This window comes from Pseudophryne corroboree, chromosome 6 (genome assembly GCF_028390025.1).
Source record: "Pseudophryne corroboree isolate aPseCor3 chromosome 6, aPseCor3.hap2, whole genome shotgun sequence".
Taxonomy (NCBI): Eukaryota; Metazoa; Chordata; class Amphibia; order Anura; family Myobatrachidae; genus Pseudophryne; species Pseudophryne corroboree.
The window spans coordinates 843243909-843266923 of NC_086449.1; the positions used below are offsets into that span (position 1 = coordinate 843243909).

The window sequence follows — 23015 nt, forward strand, 5'->3', positions numbered from 1 at the left end:
ATGCAGACATGACAGTAACTACACAGTAATCAGATAACCACGTAGAGAAGAGACGGAGAGCGTCTTACAGCGTGTACGCCCCGGGTGTATGAGGTAGTAAATTGGAGAACGCAGTGCACTGGCAGTAATGCAGACATGACAGTAACTACACAGTAATCAGATAACCCCGTAGAGAAGAGACGGAGAGCGTCTTACTGTGTGTACGCCCCGGGTGTATGAGGTAGTATATAGGAGTACGCAGTGCACTGGCAGTAATGCAGACATGACAGTAACTACACAGTAATCGGATAACCCGTAGAGAAGAGACGGAGAGCGTCTTACAGCGTGTACGCCCCGGGTGTATGAGGTAGTAAATAGGAGAACGCAGTGCACTGGCAGTAATGCAGACATGACAGTAACTACACAGTAATCCGATAACCCCGTAGAGAAGAGACGGAGAGCGTCTTACAGCGTGTACGTCCCGGGTGTATGAGGTAGTAAATAGGAGAACGCAGTGCACTGGCAGTAATGCAGACATGACAGTAACTACACAGTAATCAGATAACCCCGTAGAGAAGAGACGGAGAGCGTTACAGTGTGTAGATCAGTGGATGTGAGGGGTAATACTCAGAGGCTGGGCTTTGGGGAAATGGATTAATGTGTGTTTCTTACAGGCCAAACTGAAGTCCCACATACAGAATCCCAGCGCTGGTGAATTGGTGCATTTTCTCTTCACACCTTTAAATATGGTAAATGGCATTACAATGTTCCTGGTGTTTGTCCTTTGTGCATTATAAGTGATTTCTGTATATATTATGGAATATTGTATCATCTGCTGCGAGTCCACCACTTACTGTGACATGTTTCTTAGATTGTGGAGGCGACAGGCGATTCACAGCTGGCAGCGACCGTTCTCAGCCCTCTGTTAATAAAGGATGCCATAGATTTTCTACATTTTGTACTTAACCACAAAGAGAAACAGTTGTGGTTATCACTGGGCGACACGTGGAGCAAATCAAGGTAACCTTTGTAATGTCTTGTAAACGTGGAAGCGTTCTGTACACAAATTATCAGTCTGGAGCCTTAAACCCTAAGGGGAGGTGTACAGAGCTTTGGGGAGAGATAAAGTACCAGCCAATCGGCTCATACTGTCATTTTTCCAAACACAGCCTGTGACGTGGCAGTAAGGAGGGGAGTGGCTGATACTTTATCTCTCTCCAAGCCCAGTGTGACTTCACTTTCTACCCCGGAAGGTATATACTGTGTGTGTGTGTGACTCCTCCTTCTCCCCAGAAGGTATATAGTGTGTGTGACTCCTCCTTCTCCCCAGAAGGTATATAGTGCATGTGATTCCTTCTTCTCGCCCGGGAAGGTAAATAGTGTGTGTGTGATTACTCCTCGGAAGGTATATAGTGTGTGTGATTCCTCCTACTCCTCGGAAGGTATATAGTGTGTGTGATTCCTCCTACTCCTCGGAAGGTATATAGTGTGTGTGATTCCTCCTACTCCTCGGAAGGTATATAGTGTGTGTGATTCCTCCTACTCCTCGGAAGGTATATAGTGTGTGTGTGATTCCGTCTACTCCTCGGAAGGTATATAGTGTGTGTGATTCCTCCTACTCCTCGGAAGGTATATAGTGTGTGTGATTCCTCCTACTCCTCGGAAGGTATATAGTGTGTGTGTGATTCCTTCTTCTCCCCCGGGAAGGTATATAGTGCATGTGATTCCTTCTTCTCCCCCGGGAAGGTATATAGTGTGTGTGTGATTCCTCCTACTTCTCGGAAGGTATATAGTGTGTGTGATTCCTTCTTCTCCCCTGGTATCTGGTGTAACTTCTCCTCCTACAAACCGGCAATATATATAGGGCGGGATGCATTAAGATACATTGCCGCCCCTCGCCACCTACTGCAGCGGAGGCGGCGGGTTGTGGCGGCCGGCGATAAGAAGCCCATAGGCTTCTATAGGGTATCGCCATCCAGAGATGACGATACCCTGGGCAGCGAAAAACCGGCGGTGGGGTCTTAGTACATTTAAAAATGCGGTAAAACCCCCGAAAACGGGTGTTTCACCACATTTTTCCATTAGTACATCACGCCCATAGTGTAATTTCACCTACTTCCCTGGCCTAATTCAGATGTTGCCGCAAAGCTCCTATTGTATGCACATCGGTCAATGTTTTCTTACTGTGCATGCGTATGAGCTGCAGGTAGTGATTGCGGAAGACAGGGACTGGTTAGATAAATGCAGGCGTGTCATGTCTGTTCAGACTGGGCATGCATAAATTAGCAGTTGCGATCTTACTAGCTACTGGAGCGCCATCAGTGTCCCGGGAGAGCAGCTCAGGCTGCGCATCTCCAGAGACACTCAGACTCTGTGTGATGACCCATCAATGGTACCGATATATCAGCAGTTGTTCGCCATCAGACGGAAATGATGCGACATTGGTGAACATCACTGTCACGACGCTGCCGGCCAATTCCACAAATATGTCAATTTGAGAATTGCCACATGCGACGTGGGGTTCACTTTTGGACACACGGGATTAATCAAATACCTTAGCTGCCACCAGCAAAGACTTTTCAACGTATTACGGACATTGCAGGCGTCTTTAGCTTCTACCTGTAACACACACACTGCAATGCTTTGAAAAGTAGGTAGACGTGAGCCACACGGCCCTGAGTTCATAAGAATCACAGAATCAGAACTAAAATTAGATATTTCATTTCAAGAATACTTCAGAGCTTTAGTTACAAAAAGGTTACAAAGACTACTAATCAATTTCAAAAACACACACAGAATACAGCAATCTCAACAAATGAAAATAAATAAAAAATACAGAAACCTTAACTCACTTAAACAAACTTAGGTGATTCTGGTGTGGGGGAGATTCACAGAATAACTCAGGTCATCTCCAACATATAAGTTGAGTCCCCAAGAGAAGCACTTTGTGTTCCAGTGTGAGAGACCGATATAGTCCTCAGCTCCAGCAGGCCCCCTCCCTTTGGGATTTTTAACTACTTCCCTGATGGACACTAAACATACACCATTTTTACATTCTTGGTGCTTGGCAGCAGGCAGGGGGGAGGGGGTGTAGCCCAAAGGCATACTGTATGAATCTCTTTCAAAGAGAGTGAGGTCTGGGCTCTGGGTGTCACATCTTCCTAAGCCTGGAATTGTGGCTTTGACGTTTTAGAGGTTTATGACATTAGCCAGAAAATAGGATTCCTGAGCATTCCAATCAGGACATTTGATCACCCTTCCCTGGTCTGTTTACAGAGCCCCCCTGTTGACATAACAAACAAATTGGGCTTATCAGACCTCAATGTCCAGAGCTTAGCAATGTCTGCTTTTGATGTAGAAATGCAATCCCCTTTTACAACTTCATGTCAGGGTCCCAGGCCACAGATAATTTATATTTTGGACAATATACAATTCTGAGGTCAGCTCACAGGAGAAACTGTGCTTTCCCTGACATCTCCCTCTTATCCATATTTATAACCTCCAGTATGGTCATTGCACATGTCATACTTTATGGTCTGTAGATAAGACAGAGCCTACTCTCTCTCTTACAACCTAGATGCATGGAGGTTAAACGCAGGACATTGCCAGTCAGCTATTTTGTCACATCTAAGCTGAGAGAATACAAATATATATATATATATATATATATATATATATATATACACACAGTCACTTGAAAACATTATTGGTGATTATTTCTGCAGGTAATCACCACACCATAGATCACCTATAATTTGTGATCCTCCTTTCTGTATTTAAACATGACAGTCACTATTCCCAGGTTAGCTTCTGCCCATATTAGCGTATAATCGCAACTGCATACGGTAACAGATAGCAATGGCAGCAGCAAGAACACCCGCGGCTGTATTACACCCATAGTGTGTGACTCTTCCTCCTATACAATGCTGCAGCCTCAGGTAGGTATAGTGTGACTCCACACACACATGCATACACTACATATATATTTAGGGGTAAAATTACTAAAATGGAGGTTCTATTTAAGATGGGCAACCAGTCAGATGCCAGGTATTATCTTCTGGAAGGTGCTAAATAAATAAGAAGTAGAATCAGACTGGTTGCTAACTTGCTATTGGCAACATCCCATCTTAAATAGAACTCCCATCTTAGTAAATTTACCCCATAGAGTATGGTGGATATGTATGTACTGTACATGGTATATACCTCAGTATATACTCTCTCTGCTCAGCTACACTAGAGATGACCCATCAGTTACTGATACCATGGGGTATGTCATGGAAATGAAAATAATGGTAATTTCCGAAATTATTATTGTTCTTTGGTTTCCGGTGTAGGATGGAATGGCCTAAGGAAAAGTTCATCCCCCCATATATCCCACGATTCAGGAATGCTTGGGAACCACCTTTGTTATCCTTTGTTGGGATACCTAAAGAGCAAGAACAGAATCACTTGGTGGAATCTGTAGCAAATGTGTCCGAGCTTCAACAAAATCCAGACGCTAAAAGTGTGTCATCAGAGGTGAGACAGAGGTGGGGGTGTTGTGTCGTGTGTGTAACACTGCAATGGATGTGTCAGAGGTGAGACAGAGGTGGGGGTGTTGTGTCGTGTGTGTAACACTGCAATGGATGTTGTGTCAGAGGTGAGACAGAGGTGGGGGTGTTGTGTCGTGTGTGTAACACTGCAATGGATGTGTCAGAGGTGAGGCAGAGGTGGGGGTGTTGTCGTGTGTGTAACACTGCAATGGATGTTGTGTCAGAGGTGAGGCAGAGGTGGGGATGTTGTGTCCTGTGTGTAACACTGCAATTGATGTTTTGTCAGAGGTGAGGCAGAGGTGGGGGTGTTGTTTAGTGTGTGTAACACTGCAATGGATGCTGTGTCAGAGGTGAGGCAGAGGTGGGGGTGTTGTCGTGTGTGTAACACTGCAATGGATGTTGTGTCAGAGGTGAGGCAGAGGTGGGGGTGTTGTGTCGTGTGTGTAACACTGCAATGGATGTGTCAGGGGTGAGGCAGAGGTGGGGGTGTTGTGTCGTGTGTGTAACACTGCAATGGATGTTGTGTCAGAGGAGAGGCAGAGGTAGGAGTGTTGTGTCGTGAGTGTAACACTGCAATGGATGTGTCAGAGGTGAGACAGAGGTGGGGGTGTTGTGTCCTGTGTGTAACACTGCAATGGATGTTGTGTCAGAGGTGAGGCAGAGGTGGGGGTGTTGTGTCGTGTGTGTAACACTGCAATGGATGTTGTGTCAGAGGTGAGGCAGAGGTGGGGGTGTTGTGTCGTGTGTGTAACACTGCAATGGATGTTGTGTCAGAGGTGAGGCAGAGGTGGGGGTGTTGTCGTGTGTGTAACACTGCAATGGATGTTGTGTCAGAGGTGAGACAGAGGTGGGGGTGTTGTGTAGTGTGTGTAACACTGCAATGGATGTGTCAGAGGTGAGGCAGAGGTGGGGGTGTTGTGTAGTGTGTGTAACACTGCAATGGATGCTGTGTCAGAGGTGAGGCAGAGGTGGGGGTGTTGTCGTGTGTGTAACACTGCAATGGATGTTGTGTCAGAGGTGAGGCAGAGGTGGGGGTGTTGTGTCGTGTGTGTAACACTGCAATGGATGTGTCAGAGGTGAGACAGAGGTGGGGGTGTTGTGTCCTGTGTGTAACACTGCAATGGATGTTGTGTCAGAGGTGAGGCAGAGGTGGGGGTGTTGTGTCGTGTGTGTAACACTGCAATGGATGTTGTGTCAGAGGTGAGGCAGAGGTGGGGGTGTTGTCGTGTGTGTAACACTGCAATGGATGTTGTGTCAGAGGTGAGGCAGAGGTGGGGGTGTTGTCGTGTGTGTAACACTGCAATGGATGTTGTGTCAGAGGTGAGACAGAGGTGGGGGTGTTGTGTAGTGTGTGTAACACTGCAATGGATGTGTCAGAGGTGAGGCAGAGGTGGGGGTGTTGTGTAGTGTGTGTAACACTGCAATGGATGCTGTGTCAGAGATGAGGCAGAGGTGGGGGTGTTGTGTCGTGTGTGTAACACTGCAATGGATGTTGTGTCAGAGGTGAGGCAGAGGTGGGGGTGTTGTGTCGTGTGTGTAACACTGCAATGGATGTTGAGGCAGAGGTAGGAGTGTTGTGTCGTGAGTGTAACACTGCAATGGATGTTGTGTCAGAGGTGAGGCAGAGGTGGGGGTGTTGTGTCGTGTGTGTAACACTGCAATGGATGTTGTGTCAGAGGTGAGGCAGAGGTGGGGGTGTTGTCGTGTGTGTAACACTGCAATGGATGTTGTGTCAGAGGTGAGGCAGAGGTGGGGGTGTTGTGTCGTGTGTGTAACACTGCAATGGATGTGTCAGAGGTGAGGCAGAGGTGGGGGTGTTGTGTCGTGTGTGTAACACTGCAATGGATGCTGTGTCAGAGGAGAGGCAGAGGTGGGGGTGTTGTGTCGTGAGTGTAACACTGCAATGGATGTTGTGTCAGAGGTGAGGCAGAGGTGGGGGTGTTGTGTCGTGTGTGTAACACTGCAATGGATGTTGTGTCAGAGGTGAGACAGAGGTGGGGGTGTTGTCGTGTGTGTAACACCGCAATGGATGTTGTGTCAGAGGTGAGGCAGAGGTGGGGGTGTTGTGTAGTGTGTGTAACACTGTAATGGATGCTGTGTCAGAGGTGAGGCAGAGGTGGGGGTGTTGTGTCGTGTGTGTAACACTGCAATGGATGTTGTGTCAGAGGAGAGGCAGAGGTAGGAGTGTTGTGTCGTGAGTGTAACACTGCAATGGATGTTGTGTCAGAGGAGAGGCAGAGGTAGGAGTGTTGTGTCGTGAGTGTAACACTGCAATGGATGTTGTGTCAGAGGTGAGGCAGAGGTGGGGGTGTTGTGTCGTGTGTGTAACACTGCAATGGATGTTGTGTCAGAGGTGAGGCAGAGGTGGGGGTGTTGTGTCGTGTGTGTAACACTGCAATGGATGCTGTGTCAGTGGTGAGGCAGAGGTAATGTGGGATTGCTCAGTGTCGTGTGTGTAACACTGCAATGGATGTTGTGTCAGAGGAGAGGCAGAGGTAGGAGTGTTGTGTCGTGAGTGTGTACCACTGCAATGGATGTTGTGCTTATGCTGAGAAGCTACATAGTGCATTGTGTTATGGAAGATAGTGTAGCCAGGTATGGGATGGGGGGCTGTATGTATTGCTTTGGGACCCCCTAATGGGGATTGATGGACAGCCTGCTAAAGTAGTGTGCACCAGGGTGGCCATTTAACCTAGTATTTGCCAAGGTAGACACACGTTGGACCTAGCATGGCTGTACATTGTAGTGAGGACTGGGTTGTCAGAGTGGAGTAGTTATGTGGGCTGAGTTGTCAGAGTAGAGTAGTTGTGTGGGTTGGGTTGTCAGATGGAGTAGTTGTGATGGGCTGGGTTGTCAGAGTGGAGTAGTTGTGTGGGCTGAGTTGTCAGAGTAGAGTAGTTGTGTGGGTTGGGTTGTCAGATGGAGTAGTTGTGTGGGTTGGGTTGTCAGATGGAGTAGTTGCGTGGGCTGAGTTGTCAGAGTAGAGTAGTTGTGTGGGCTGGGTTGTCACAGTGGAGTAGTTGCGTGGGTTGGCTTGTAAAAGTAGAGTAGTTGCGTGGGTTGGGTTGTCGGATGGAGTAGTTGTGTGGGTTGGGTTGTCAGATGGAGTAGTTGCGTGGGCTGGGTTGTCAGAGTGGAGTAGTTGTGTGGTTTGCATTGTCAGAGTGGAGTAGTTGTGTGGGTTGGGTTGTCAGATGGAGTAGTTGTGTGGGTTGGGTTGTCAGATGGAGTAGTTGTGTGGGTTGGGTTGTCAGATGGAGTAGTTGTGTGGGTTGGGTTGTCAGATGGAGTAGTTGTGTGGGTTGGGTTGTCAGAGTAGAGTAGATGTGTGGGCTGGGTTGTCAGAGTAGAGTAGTTGTGTGGGTTGGATTGTCAGATGGAGTAGTTGTGATGGGCTGGGTTGTCAGAGTGGAGTAGTTGCGTGGGCTGGGTTGTCAGAGTAGAGTAGTTGTGTGGGTTGGGTTGTCAGATGGAGTAGTTGTGTGGGTTGGGTTGTCAGAGTAGAGTAGATGTGTGGGCTGGGTTGTCAGAGTAGAGTAGTTGTGTGGGTTGGATTGTCAGATGGAGTAGTTGTGATGGGCTGGGTTGTCAGAGTGGAGTAGTTGCGTGGGCTGGGTTGTCAGAGTAGAGTAGTTGTGTGGGTTGGATTGTCAGATGGAGTAGTTGCGATGGGCTGGGTTGTCAGAGTGGAGTAGTTGCGTGGGCTGGGTTGTCAGAGTAGAGTAGTTGTGTGGGTTGGGTTGTCAGATGGAGTAGTTGTGATGGGCTGGGTTGTCAGAGTGGAGTAGTTGCGTGGGCTGGGTTGTCAGAGTAGAGTAGTTGTGTGGGTTGGATTGTCAGATGGAGTAGTTGTGTGGGCTGGGTTGTCAGAGTAGAGTAGTTGTGATGGGCTGGGTTGTCAGAGTGGAGTAGTTGTGTGGGTTGGGTTGTCAGATGGAGTAGTTGTGATGGGCTGGGTTGTCAGAGTGGAGTAGTTGCGTGGGCTGGGTTGTCAGAGTAGAGTAGTTGTGTGGGCTGGATTGTCAGATGGAGTAGTTGTGTGGGTTGGGTTGTCAGATGGAGTAGTTGCGTGGGTTGGGTTGTCAGAGTGGAGTAGTTGTGTGGTTTGCATTGTCAGAGTGGAGTAGTTGTGTGGGTTGGGTTGTCAGATGGAGTAGTTGTGTGGGTTGGGTTGTCAGATGGAGTAGTTGTGATGGGCTGGGTTGTCAGAGTGGAGTAGTTGTGATGGGCTGGGTTGTCAGAGTGGAGTAGTTGCGTGGGCTGGGTTGTCAGAGTAGAGTAGTTGTGTGGGCTGGATTGTCAGATGGAGTAGTTGTGTGGGTTGGGTTGTCAGATGGAGTAGTTGCGTGGGTTGGGTTGTCAGAGTGGAGTAGTTGTGTGGTTTGCATTGTCAGAGTGGAGTAGTTGTGTGGGTTGGGTTGTCAGATGGAGTAGTTGTGTGGGTTGGGTTGTCAGATGGAGTAGTTGTGTGGGTTGGGTTGTCAGATGGAGTAGTTGTGTGGGTTGGGTTGTCAGATGGAGTAGTTGTGTGGGTTGGGTTGTCAGAGTAGAGTAGATGTGTGGGCTGGGTTGTCAGAGTAGAGTAGTTGTGTGGGTTGGATTGTCAGATGGAGTAGTTGCGTGGGCTGGGTTGTCAGAGTGGAGTAGTTGCGTGGGCTGGGTTGTCAGAGTAGAGTAGTTGTGTGGGTTGGGTTGTCAGATGGAGTAGTTGTGATGGGCTGGGTTGTCAGACTGGAGTAGTTGCGTGGGCTGGGTTGTCAGAGTAGAGTAGTTGTGTGGGCTGGATTGTCAGATGGAGTAGTTGTGTGGGCTGGGTTGTCAGAGTAGAGTAGTTGTGATGGGCTGGGTTGTCAGAGTGGAGTAGTTGCGTGGGCTGGGTTGTCAGAGTAGAGTAGTTGTGTGGGTTGGATTGTCAGATGGAGTAGTTGTGTGGGCTGGGTTGTCAGAGTAGAGTAGTTGTGATGGGCTGGGTTGTCAGAGTGGAGTAGTTGTGTGGCTGTGCAGTGTAGTGACCAGTGGAGTAATGGAAGGAGGGTAACACAGCAGTGTGCAATGAGGTGGGAGAGAAGATATTCTTAGACATCCTCCCATTGGTTATCTCTGAGACTGTCATGGGGGTAGATGTGCGAATTTTAAGGTTAAAATGGAATTCGCGTGCGATTATTTGCGGTTTTTAGTGAAGAAACGTGCGATTTTAGGTCATGTTTTTATGACTGTAAGAAGCGTGCACAGACCAGTGAGAGCCGTGCATGCTTCTGTATGGAACATTAAAGAAAGTGTTAAAAATGTGGAAAAAAACAACGTGCAGGTCCCCCTCCTAAGCATAACCAGCCTCTGGCTCTTGGACCGGTCCTGGTTGCAAAAATATGAGGGAGAAAAGATGTAGGGGTCCCCGTATTTATGAAACCAGCACCGGGCTCCACTAGCCAGGGAGGTGATGCCACAGCCGGGGGACACTTTTATATAGGTCCCTGCAGCCAAAGCATCACTCCCTTCAACTAGTCACCCCTGGCTGGGGTTCCCTGAGGGAGTGGGGACCCCTAAATCAAGGGGCCCCCCCTCCCCTCCAGGCTCCCAAGGGCCAGGGGTGGAGCTGGGCGGTGGGTGCCGGGCTGATAGCCGTGAAAGTGTTAAAAAGAATATTGTCTGTTGCTGTGGAATTACAAGTCTCAGAAAGCCTCCCCCGCATGCTGGTACTTGGAGAACCACAAGTACCAGCATGTGGGGAATTAAAGGGCCTGCTGGTACCTGTAGTTCCACAACAAAAGAAATACCCAAAAAAAGACAAGACACACACCTAGAAAGTAAAAGGTTATTTACACATTTACACACTCACACACACTTACCTGCATCCCGCGCCACCATTCACCTCCCCTTGTACAAGTAGAATCTATTAGGGTACCTGTTTTATCAAAAAATATACTCACCAAAAATCCTGAGAAGATCTGTCCTCTTCCATCCATGTAGCATGCCGGGGGTTACAATAAATACTGGTTCTGCTTTTTTTTTTTTGTGGGGGGGGCTGCACGTCATTTATTTATTTCTCTAACGTCCTAGACTCCGTAAGGACCATGGGGAATAGACGGGCTCCGCAGGAGACTGGGCACTTTAAGAAAGAATTAGGTCTACTGGTGTGCTCTGGCTCCTCCCTCTATGCCTCTCCTCCAGACCTCAGTTTGAATCTGTGCCCGGACAGAGCTGGGTGCTGTTCAGTGAGCTCTCCTGAGCTTGCTAATAAGAAAGTATTTTGTTAGGTTTTTTATTTTCAGAGAGATCTGCTGGCAACAGACTCTCTGCTACGTAGGACTGAGGGGAGAGAAGCAAACCTACTAACTGCGGATAGGTCATGCTTCTTAGGCTACTGGACACCATTAGCTCCAGAGGGATCGAACACAGGAACTCACCTTTGGTCGTCCGATCCCAGTGCCGCGCCGCCGTCCCCCTCGCAGAGCCAGAAGCAAGAAGCCGGCGAGAGAAGTAAGAAGACGTCAAAAGCGGCGGCAGAAGACTCCTGTCTTCATATGAGGTAGCGCACAGCACTGCAGCTGTGCGCCATTGCTCCCACATTAACCCGCACACTCCGGTCACTGTAGGGTGCAGGGCGCAGGAGGGGGCGCCCTGGGCAGCAATTAAGTACCTCTGGCATAAAAAGAGCATATATACAGCTGGGCACTGTATATATGCATGAGCCCCCGCCATTATTTTGCACAAAATCGCGGGACAGAAGCCCGCCGCTGAGGGGGCGGGGCTTCTTCCTCAGCACTCACCAGCGCCATTTTCTCTCCACAGCTCCGCTGAGAGGAAGCTCCCCAGGCTCTCCCCTGCAGAATCACGGTAGAAAGAGGGTAAAAAGAGAGGGGGGGGGGGCACATAAATTTAGCGCAAAATCACTAATACAGCAGCTACTGGGTAAACACTAAGTTACTATGTAATTCCTGGGTCATATAGCGCTGGGGTGTGTGCTGGCATACTCTCTCTCTGTCTCTCCAAAAGGCCTTGTGGGGGGTCTGTCCTCAAATAGAGCATCCCCTGTGTGTGTGGTGTGTCGGTACGATTGTGTCGACATGTTTGACGAGGAAGGCTATGTGGAAGCAGAGCAGGTGCAGATGAATGTGGGGTCACCGCCGACGGCGCCGCCACCTGATTGGATGGATATGTGGAAGGTGTTAAATGATAATGTAAACTCCTTGCATAAAAGGTTGGATAAAGCTGAAGCCTTGGGACAGTCAGGGTCTCAACCCAATGCCTGATCCTACAGCGCAGAGGCCGTCAGGGTCTCAGAAGCGCCCACTATCCCAGATTGTTGACACAGATATCGACACGGATTCTGACTCCAGTGGCGATGATGCAAAGTTGCAGCCTAAAATGACTAAAGCCATCCGTTACATGATTATAGCAATGAAGGATGTATTGCACATTTCAGAGGTAAACTCTGTCCCTGACAAGAGGGTTTATATGTATGGGGAGAAAAAGCAAGAAGTGACTTTTCCCCCTTCACATGAGTTAAATGAGTTATGTGAAAAAGCTTGGGAATCTCCAGATAGGAAAGTGCAGATTTCCAAACGGTTGCTTATGGCGTATCCTTTCCCGCCAACGGACAGGTTACGCTGGGAATCCTCCCCTAGGGTAGACAAAGCTTTGACACGCTTATCTAAGAAGGTGGCTCTGCCGTCACAGGATACGGCCTCCCTAAAGGATCCTGCAGATAGGAAGCAGGAAGGTATCCTGAAGTCCGTTTATACACATTCTGGTACGCTGCTGAGGCCAGCAATTGCGTCGGCCTGGATGTGTAGTGCTGTAGCAGCATGGACTGATACTCTGTCTGAGAAACTTGATACCTTGGACAAGGATACTATATTACTGACCCTGGGGCATATAAGAGACGCTGTCCTATATATGAGGGATGCCATTTGCCTACTGGGCTCTAGAATAAATGCAATGTCAATTTCTGCCAGAAGGGTCCTGTGGACTCGGCAATGGACAGGTGATGCCGACTCAAAAAAGCACATGGAGGTTTTACCTTATAAGGGTGAGGAATTATTTGGGGACGGTCTCTCGGACCTAGTTTCCACAGCTACGGCTGGGAAGTCAAATTTTTTGCCATATATTCCCTCACAGCCTAAGAAAGCACCGTATTACCAAATGCAGTCCTTTCGATCGCAAAGAGGCAAGAAAGTCCGAGGTGCGTCTTTTCTTGCCAGAGGCAGGGGTAGAGGAAAGAAGCTGCACAATATAGCTAGTTCCCAGGAACAGAAGTCCTCCCCGGCTTCCACTAAATCCACCGCATGACGCTGGGGCTCCACAGGTGGAGCCGGGAGCGGTGGGGGCGCGTCTCCGAAAATTCAACCACCAGTGGGTTCGCTCACAGGTGGATCCCTGGGCTATACAGATTGTGTCTCAGGGATACAAGCTGGAATTCGAAATGATGCCCCCTCACCGTTACCTCAAATCGGCCCTGCCAGCTTCCCCCATAGAAAGGGAAGTAGTGTTAGCGGCAATTCACAAATTATATCTCCAGCAGGTGGTGGTACAGGTTCCCCTCCTTCAACAGGGAAGGGATTACTATTCCACAATGTTTGTGGTTCCGAAACCGGACGGTTCGGTCAGACCCATATTGAATTTAAAATCCCTGAACATTTACCTGAAAATGTTCACGTTCAAGATGGAATCGCTCAGGGCGGTTATTGCGAGCCTTGAAGAGGGGGATTTTATGGTGTCTCTGGACATAAAGGATGCTTACCTGCATGTCCCCATTTATCCACCTCATCAGGAGTACCTCAGATTTGTGGTACAGCACTGTCATTACCAATTCCAGACGTTGCCGTTTGGTCTGTCCACGGCACCGAGAATATTTACCAAGGTAATGGCGGAAATGATGGTGCTCCTGCGGAAGCAAGGAGTCACAATTATCCCATACTTGGACAATCTCCTCATAAAGGCGAGGTCCAGAGAGCAGTTGCTGATCAGCGTAGCACACTCTCGGGAGGTGTTTTACTACAGCATGGCTGGATTCTGAATATTCCAAAGTCGCAGCTGATTCCTACGACGAGACTGCCCTTCCTGGGCATGATTCTGGACACAGACCAGAAGAAGGTGTTTCTCCCGGAGGAGAAGGCCCAGGAGCTTGTGACTCTGGTCAGAGACCTCTTAAAACCAAAACGGGTGTCGGTGCATCAATGCACACGAGTCCTGGGAAAGATGGTGGCGTCATACGAAGCCATTCCCTTCGGCAGGTTCCATGCGAGGACCTTTCAGTGGGATCTGTTGGACAAGTGGTCCGGATCGCATCTTCAAATGCATCGGCTGATCACCCTATCCCCCAGGGCCAGGGTGTCTCTTCTGTGGTGGCTGCAGAGTGCTCACCTTCTCGAGGGCCGCAGGTTCGGCATACAGGACTGGATCCTGGTAACCACGGATGCAAGCCTCCGAGGGTGGGGGGCAGTCACTCAGGGAAGAAACTTCCAGGGGCTGTGGTCCAGTCAGGAGACTTGTCTGCACATCAATATCCTGGAACTAAGGGCCATATACAACGCCCCGAGTCAAGCGGAGCCTCTGCTTTGCAACCAACCGGTGCTGATTCAGTCAGACAACATCACCGCAGTGGCTCATGTAAACCGCCAGGGCGGCACAAGAAGCAGGGTGGCGATGGCATAAGCCACCACAATTCTTCGCTGGGCGGAGAATCACGTGCAAGCACTGTCAGCAGTGTTCATTCCGGGAGTGGACAACTGGGAAGCAGACTTCCTCAGCAGGCACGACCTCCACCCGGGAGAGTGGGGACTTCATCAAGAAGTCTTCACACAGATTACAAATCGATGGGAACTGCCACAGGTGGACATGATGGCATCCCGCCTAAACAAAAAGCTACAAAGGTATTGCGCCAGGTCAAGAGACCCTCAGGCGATAGCTGTGGACGCTCTAGTGACACCGTGGGTGTTCCAGTCGGTCTATGTGTTTCCTCCTCTTCCTCTCATACCCAAGGTGCTGAGAATCGTAAGGAAAAGAGGAGTGAGAACAATACTCATTGTTCCAGATTGGCCAAGAAGGACTTGGTATCCGGAACTGCAAGAAATGCTCACAGAGGACCCATGGCCTCTGCCTCTCAGACAGGATCTGTTGCAACAGGGGCCCTGTCTTTTCCAAGACTTACCGCGGCTGCGTTTGACGGCATGGCGGTTGAACGCCGGATCCTAGCGGAGAAAGGCATTCCGGATGAAGTTATTCCTACGCTGATAAAGGCTAGGAAAGACGTGACAGCAAAACATTATCACCGTATATGGCGAAAATATGTTGCTTGGTGTGAGGCCAGGAAGGCCCCTACAGAGGAATTCCAGCTGGGCCGTTTCCTTCACTTCCTACAGTCAGGAGTGACTATGGGCTTAAAATTAGGGTCCATCAAGGTCCAGATTTTGGCCCTATCCATTTTCTTTCAAAAGGAACTGGCTTCTCTTCCTGAAGTTCAGACGTTTGTAAAGGGAGTGCTGCATATTCAGCCCCCTTTTGTGCCACCAGTGGCACCTTGGGATCTTAACGTGGTGTTGAGTTTCCTGAAATCTCACTGGTTTGAGCCACTTAAGACCGTGGAGTTAAAATATCTCACGTGGAAAGTGGTCATGCTATTGGCCTTAGCTTCGGCTTGGCGTGTGTCAGAATTGGCGGCTTTGTCATGTAAAAGCCCCTATCTGGTTTTCCATATGGACAGGGCAGAATTACGGACTCGTCCGCAATTTCTGCCGAAGGTGGTGTCATCTTTTCATTTGAACCAACCTATTGTGGTGCCTGTGGCTACTCATGACTTGGAGGATTCCAAGTTACTAGATGTGGTCAGGGCTTTGAAGATTTATGTAGCCAGAACGGCTGGAGTCAGGAAAACTGACTCTCTGTTTATCCTGTATGCATCCAACAAGCTGGGTGCTCCTGCTTCAAAGCAAACTATTGCTCGCTGGATCTGTAACACGATTCAGCAGGCTTATTCTGCGGCTGGATTGCCGCATCCAAAATCAGTAAAAGCCCATTCCACAAGGAAGGTGGGCTCTTCTTGGGCGGCTGCCCGAGGGGTCTCGGCATTACAGCTTTGCCGAGCTGCTACCTGGTCGGGATCAAACACGTTTGCTAAGTTCTACAAGTTTGATACCCTGGCTGAGGAGGATCTTGTGTTTGCTCATTCGGTGCTGCAGAGTCATCCACACTCTCCCGCCCGTTTGGGAGCTTTGGTATAATCCCCATGGTCCTTACGGAGTCTCCAGCATCCACTAGGACGTTAGAGAAAATAAGATTTTACTCACCGGTAAATCTATTTCTCGTAGTCCGTAGTGGATGCTGGGCGCCCGTCCCAAGTGCAGACTTCTTCTGCAATACTTGTGTATAGTTATTGCTTAAATATGGGTTATGTTATGTTTGCATCAGGTTGTCTGATGCTCTGTTATTGTTCATACTGTTAACTGGGTAAGTTTATCACGAGTTATACGGTGTGATTGGTGTGGCTGGTATGAGTCTTACCCTGGATTCCAAAATCCTTTCCTTGTACTGTCAGCTCTTCCGGGCACAGTTTCTCTAACTGAGGTCTGGTGGAGGGACATAGAGGGAGGAGCCAGTGCACACCAGTAGACCTAATTCTTTCTTAGAGTGCCCTGTCTCCTGCGGAGCCCGTCTATTCCCCATGGTCCTTACGGAGTCCCCAGCATCCACTACGGACTACGAGAAATAGATTTACCGGTGAGTAAAATCTTATTTTTTTAACACTTTTCTTACTGTTCCATACAGAAGCATGCACGGATCTCGCTGATCTGCGCACGCTTCTACAGAAATCGCCAGTCTAAACCTGTTCTACTATTCTGGGGATTGGTTTTGTTGGTAAGTGGAAAAATCCCATCCTATTACATTCAGCCTATGAAGTGGGATAGGGCTCCTGTCTAAAGGGGTGTGGTATGGTATGCCGGTGGTCGGGCTCCCGGCGACCAGCATACCGGCGCCAGGAGCCCGACCGCCGGCTTACCGACAGTGTGGCGAGCGCAAATGAGCCCCTTGCGGGCACGGTGGCGCGCACGCTATTTTATTCTCCCTCCAGAGGGGTCGAGGACCCCCCATGAGGGAGAATAAGTGTCGGTATGCTGGCTGTCGGAATTCCGGCGCCGGTATACTGTGCGCCGGGATCCCGACAGCCGGCATACTGAAGACCACCCGTCTAAAGGCCCCCCACCCACTAGTCCGATTTGGGCAGTTTTCTTCAGATTTAGACGCATCTAACCATCAAATCTGAAGAACAGTGTCACATCGGATGGCTCTTCAGATCCGCTTCGCACTCCCGTGTCAGATATGTCTGAACTACAGATCTCTGGGGCTGCCCCAACTATTTCTCTGAATCTGAAGAACTCAGGTGCACATCGGAGTGGTTATTTTACTTCAGATGTATCTGATCAGTCATCTGAAGCGTCACTTGACTGGCATCTCCCTGACCACTCCCGCCAACCACAGAACGCGGCGGCAGCAGCAGCATCAGATCAATCGCATGTAGCATGTGTGTATCAGATATATCTGAAGTGAATGTAGTGAAAATTAAAGCCAGGGTCCGATCTGATTTCCGGGAAGCTCCCGGGAGAGAGTTCAAGAGAAATCTGATGTGATCTGCAGTTCAGACAAGTCTGAGTAGTGGATGGCCACCTACCTGATGGGGGAGGAGGCGCCATGGGAGTTTGGGGTTACGTGTAGTAATAAATGTAGCTAATTACTATTATTATTATATTATTGATTGGAGAATGTGTTCTGCTTTTCTCTTGCAGTTTTCCCAGGTTCCGAGCTACTCTCCGCACAGGTATGTGTAGAGTGACGTTGGGTACACTATGGGTCTAGGCCTGGGAATAAGTAGCGGATATATGTTGGTTCACTATTACACTGTGGAGAAACGGTCACTACTCTGTAACACGAGCGAGATTTGCACGTTTTCCTCTTCGCAGACACCTTTTATATCTTGTCGCTGGAATGTTCCCACTTCAGCTAATTCATTCTCTCTCTTACTGTTTAATCACAATCTTGCTTCGTTATCTCGTTACTGGCCTGATGATAGAGATAGCCTTTTACCGTTGTGCTAAACCAATAGCCGCACAGATGTACTAAACTAGTGACACTAAGGGCCATAATCCCACAAAGGGGAGGTAAAGGAACACTACAGTAGATGTAGTGGTTAGCATTGCTGCATCACAGCACTGAGCTCATGGGTTCGATTCCCACTATGGCTATAACTGTGTGGAGTTTGTATATTCTCCCCATACTTGCGTGGGTTCCCTCCAGGTACTCTGGTTACCCTCCCACAATCCAAAAATATACAGGTAGGGAAATTGTCTCCTGACAAAGAAAATGAACCCTAGTGTGTGCGGGAGTTTGGGCAGCCTGGATGGTCCAAGTGCTTCTTGTTCTGTTTCTGTGTCATTTTTCTAGCAATAGAGGTGAATACAATATAATGACCTCCATGATACTGCGCCAGCGATTCCCAGACTGCAATGATAGTGTTTAGTGTCCCAGTTTGTGGATCGTGGGTGTCCTGTGGAGTGTCCATTGCAAGGAACAAGGCGCTTGGATTTTATTGAGCATTTTAAACAGGACCCTCAGCCAGAAGGTCTTTGGGTATATTGGGGTATCAGCCACATTTCAGTATAGGATGGGGGAAGACTAAGCTGCTCTTACTGTGCATGTGCGGAATAATTATCTCTTCTACCCTCATGTAGGAATCATTCAGCTCCTTAATGGGTCATCTCTTCTCTTTACAAATCGATTCCTCGTTGCCCCTTTCTCTAGTCTGACGATTCTCCACAGGGTCCAGCACTGAAGTCCTTTGTGTGGACTGTGAGCCAAACTGCTGATTGTTATTAGATGTCTGGAACCGTCTGTGCCCATTACTGACCCGTTACCTCTGTTCTTGTCACAGGAATTTGTAGATCTCCTTAATGCGTTTAATCTTGGTATCCCCCAAACCTCCTGGGATGTCAGAGACCTAACTCCAAACTCCAGCCCTCTGCCTCCATGTCGATGCCCTAATACCTGCTCCGTATAATTCTGCATGTCTCCTGATTCTCATAGCCCTAACTGTACATATTCACAGCCAATCACAGCAATAACGAGCAATTGCCAAATCAACCCAATGCTCCTACAATTCTATTTAAAAAATCCCCTGATTCTTGTTTATCGAGAAATTGTTCACCGAGCCTGTAATAGTCCGTGACCCAGGCGTCCACTGATTAGAGCACGTTACACTGATCGCCCGGGCCGTCTCATACGCCACGACTACTCTTATATCTATAAACTCCAACGTGGTGTATGAGACGGAGAAACCTCAATCGCTGATTCTCTGTAAATTATCTTTATTCTGCAAATACAAAGTTACACATTTCTTACTAAAATCAAATCGTAAAAACAATAGAAATATCATCTGTCCTGTCTATATACGAATATACAACTCCGCACAATAAAATATTCTCAAATGTGTGTTTTCCTGGTGTGATTTGTAACACGGTGACACAATCTCATTATTACACATCCTGTAGTCCTGGTGTGATTTGTAACACGGTGACACAATCTCATTATTACACATCCTGTAGTCCTGGTGTGATCTGTAACACTGTGACACAATCTCTTTATTACACATCCTGTAGTCCTAGTGTGACCTGTAACATGGTGACACAATCTCATTATTATACATCCTGTAGTCCTGGTGTGATCTGTAACACTGTGACACAATCTCATTATTACACATCCTGTAGTCCTGGTGTGATCTGTAACACGGTGACACAATCTCATTATTACACATCCTGTAGTCCTGGTGTGATCTGTAACACGGTGACACAATCTCATTATTACACATCCTGTAGTCCTGGTGTGATCTGTAACACGGTGACACAATCTTATTATTTCACATCCTGTAGTCCTGGTGTGATCTGTAACACGGTGACACAATCTCATTATTATACATCCTGTAGTCCTGGTGTGATCTGTAACATGGTGACACAATCTCATTATTACACATCCTGTAGTCCTGGTGTGATCTGTAACATGGTGACACAATCTCATTATTACACATCCTGTAGTGATCTGTAACACTGTGACACAATCTCATTATTACACATCCTGTAGTCCTGGTGTGATTTGTAACACGGTGACACAATCTCATTATTACACATCCTGTAGTCCTGGTGTGATTTGTAACACTGTGACACAATCTCATTATTACACATCCTGTAGTCCTGGTGTGATCTGTAACACTGTGACACAATCTCATTATTACACATCCTGTAATCCTGATGTGATCTGTAACACGGTGACACAATCTCATTATTACACATCCTGTAGTCCTGGTGTGATTTGTAACATGGTGACACAATCTCATTATTACACATCCTGTAGTCCTGGTGTGATTTGTAACATGGTGACACAATCTCATTATTACACATCCTGTAGTCCTGGTGTGATCTGTAACATGGTGACACAATCTCATTATTATACATCCTGTAGTCCTGGTGTGATCTGTAACATGGTGACACAATCTCATTATTACACATCCTGTAGTCCTGGTGTGATTTGTAACATGGTGACACAATCTCATTATTACACATCCTGTAGTCCTGGTGTGATCTGTAACATGGTGACACAATCTCATTATTATACATCCTGTAGTCCTGGTGTGATCTGTAACATGGTGACACAATCTCATTATTTCACATCCTGTAGTCCTGGTGTGATTTGTAACACGGTGACACAATCTCATTATTACACATCCTGTAGTCCTGGTGTGATTTGTAACATGGTGACACAATCTCATTATTACACATCCTGTAGTCCTGGTGTGATCTGTAACATGGTGACACAATCTCATTATTATACATCCTGTAGTCCTGGTGTGATCTGTAACATGGTGACACAATCTCATTATTACACATCCTGTAGTCCTGGTGTGACCTGTAACACTGTGACACAATCTCATTATTACACATCCTGTAGTCCTGGTGTGATCTGTAACACTGTGACACAATCTCATTATTACACATCCTGTAGTCCTGGTGTGATCTGTGACACAGTGACACAATCTCATTATTACACATCCTGTAGTGATCTGTAACACTGTGACACAATCTCATTATTACACATCCTGTAGTCCTGGTGTGATTTGTAACACGGTGACACAATCTCATTATTACACATCCTGTAGTCCTGGTGTGATCTGTAACATGGTGACACAATCTCATTATTACACATCCTGTAGTGATCTGTAACACTGTGACACAATCTCATTATTACACATCCTGTAGTCCTGGTGTGATTTGTAACACGGTGACACAATCTCATTATTACACATCCTGTAGTCCTGGTGTGATCTGTAACACGGTGACACAATCTCATTATTACACATCCTGTAGTCCTGGTGTGATCTGTAACATGGTGACACAATCTCATTATTACACATCCTGTAGTCCTGGTGTGATTTGTAACACGGTGACACAATCTCATTATTACACATCCTGTAGTCCTGGTGTGATCTGTAACATGGTGACACAATCTCATTATTACACATCCTGTAGTCCTGGTGTGATCTGTAACACTGTGACACAATCTCATTATTACACATCCTGTAGTCCTGGTGTGATCTGTGACACAGTGACACAATCTCATTATTACACATCCTGTAGTCCTGGTGTGATTTGTAACACGGTGACACAATCTCATTATTACACATCCTGTAGTCCTGGTGTGATCTGTGACACTGTGACACAATCTCATTATTGCACATCCTGTAGTCCTGGTGTGATCTGTAACACGGTGACACAATCTCATTATTACACATCCTGTAGTCCTGGTGTGATCTGTAACATGGTGACACAATCTCATTATTACACATCCTGTAGTCCTGGTGTGATCTGTAACACGGTGACACAATCTCATTATTACACATCCTGTAGTCCTGGTGTGATTTGTAACACGGTGACACAATCTCATTATTACACATCCTGTAGTCCTGGTGTGATCTGCGACACTGTGACACAATCTCATTATTACACATCCTGTAGTCCTGGTGTGATCTGTAACATGGTGACACAATCCCATTATTACACATCCTGTAGTCCTGGTGTGATTTGTAACACGGTGACACAATCTCATTATTACACATCCTGTAGTCCTGGTGTGATTTGTGACACTGACACAATCTCATTATTACACATCCTGTAGTCCTGGTGTGATTTGTGACACTGTGACACAATCTCATTATTACACATCCTGTAGTCATGTTGTGATTTGTAACACAGTGACACAATCTCATTATTACACATCCTGTAGTCCTGGTGTGATTTGTAACACGGTGACACAATCTCATTATTACACATCCTGTAGTCCTGGTGTGATTTGTGACACTGTGACACAATCTCATTATTACACATCCTGTAGTCCTGGTGTGATCTGTAACATGGTGACACAATCTCATTATTACACATCCTGTAGTCCTGGTGTGATCTGTAACATGGTGACACAATCTCATTATTACACATCCTGTAGTCCTGGTGTGATCTGTAACACTGTGACACAATCTCATTATTACACATCCTGTAGTCCTGGTGTGATCTGTAACACTGTGACACAATCTCATTATTACACATCCTGTAGTCCTGGTGTGATCTGTAACATGGTGACACAATCTCATTATTACACATCCTGTAGTCCTGGTGTGATCTGTAACATGGTGACACAATCTCATTATTACACATCCTGTAGTCCTGGTGTGATCTGTAACACTGTGACACAATCTCATTATTACACATCCTGTAGTCCTGGTGTGATCTGTAACATGGTGACACAATCTCATTATTACACATCCTGTAGTCCTGGTGTGATCTGTAACACTGTGACACAATCTCATTATTACACATCCTGTAGTCCTGGTGTGATCTGTAACATGGTGACACAATCTCATTATTACACATCCTGTAGTCCTGGTGTGATCTGTAACATGGTGACACAATCTCATTATTACACATCCTGTAGTCCTGGTGTGATCTGTAACATGGTGACACAATCTCATTATTACACATCCTGTAGTCCTGGTGTGATCTGTAACATGGTGACACAATCTCATTATTACACATCCTGTAGTCCTGGTGTGATCTGTAACACTGTGACACAATCTCATTATTACACATCCTGTAGTCCTGGTGTGATCTGCGACACGGTGACACAATCTCATTATAACACATCCTGTAGTCCTGGTGTGATCTGTAACATGGTGACACAATCTCATTATTACACATCCTGTAGTCCTGGTGTGATTTGTAACACGGTGACACAATCTCATTATTACACATCCTGTAGTCCTGGTGTGACCTGTAACACGGTGACACAATCTCATTATTACACATCCTGTAGTCCTGGTGTGATCTGTAACATGGTGACACAATCTCATTATTACACATCCTGTAGTCCTGGTGTGATCTGTAACACTGTGACACAATCTCATTATTACACATCCTG

General features: G+C 47.3%; 1 protein-coding gene across 21 annotated transcripts in view; it reads left to right on the forward strand.

Moving 5' to 3' along the window:
- EPS8 (EGFR pathway substrate 8, signaling adaptor) overlaps positions 1-23015 on the forward strand; it is a 611221-nt gene that overhangs the window by 388901 nt on the left and 199305 nt on the right. For all 21 annotated transcript variants that reach the window (XM_063929435.1, XM_063929440.1, XM_063929438.1 and 18 more), the window contains 4 exons: positions 654-728; positions 851-999; positions 4314-4497; positions 17291-17322. In XM_063929435.1, the coding sequence (XP_063785505.1) occupies positions 654-728; positions 851-999; positions 4314-4497; positions 17291-17322 (440 nt within the window). The remainder of the gene's footprint in view (positions 1-653; positions 729-850; positions 1000-4313; positions 4498-17290; positions 17323-23015) is intronic.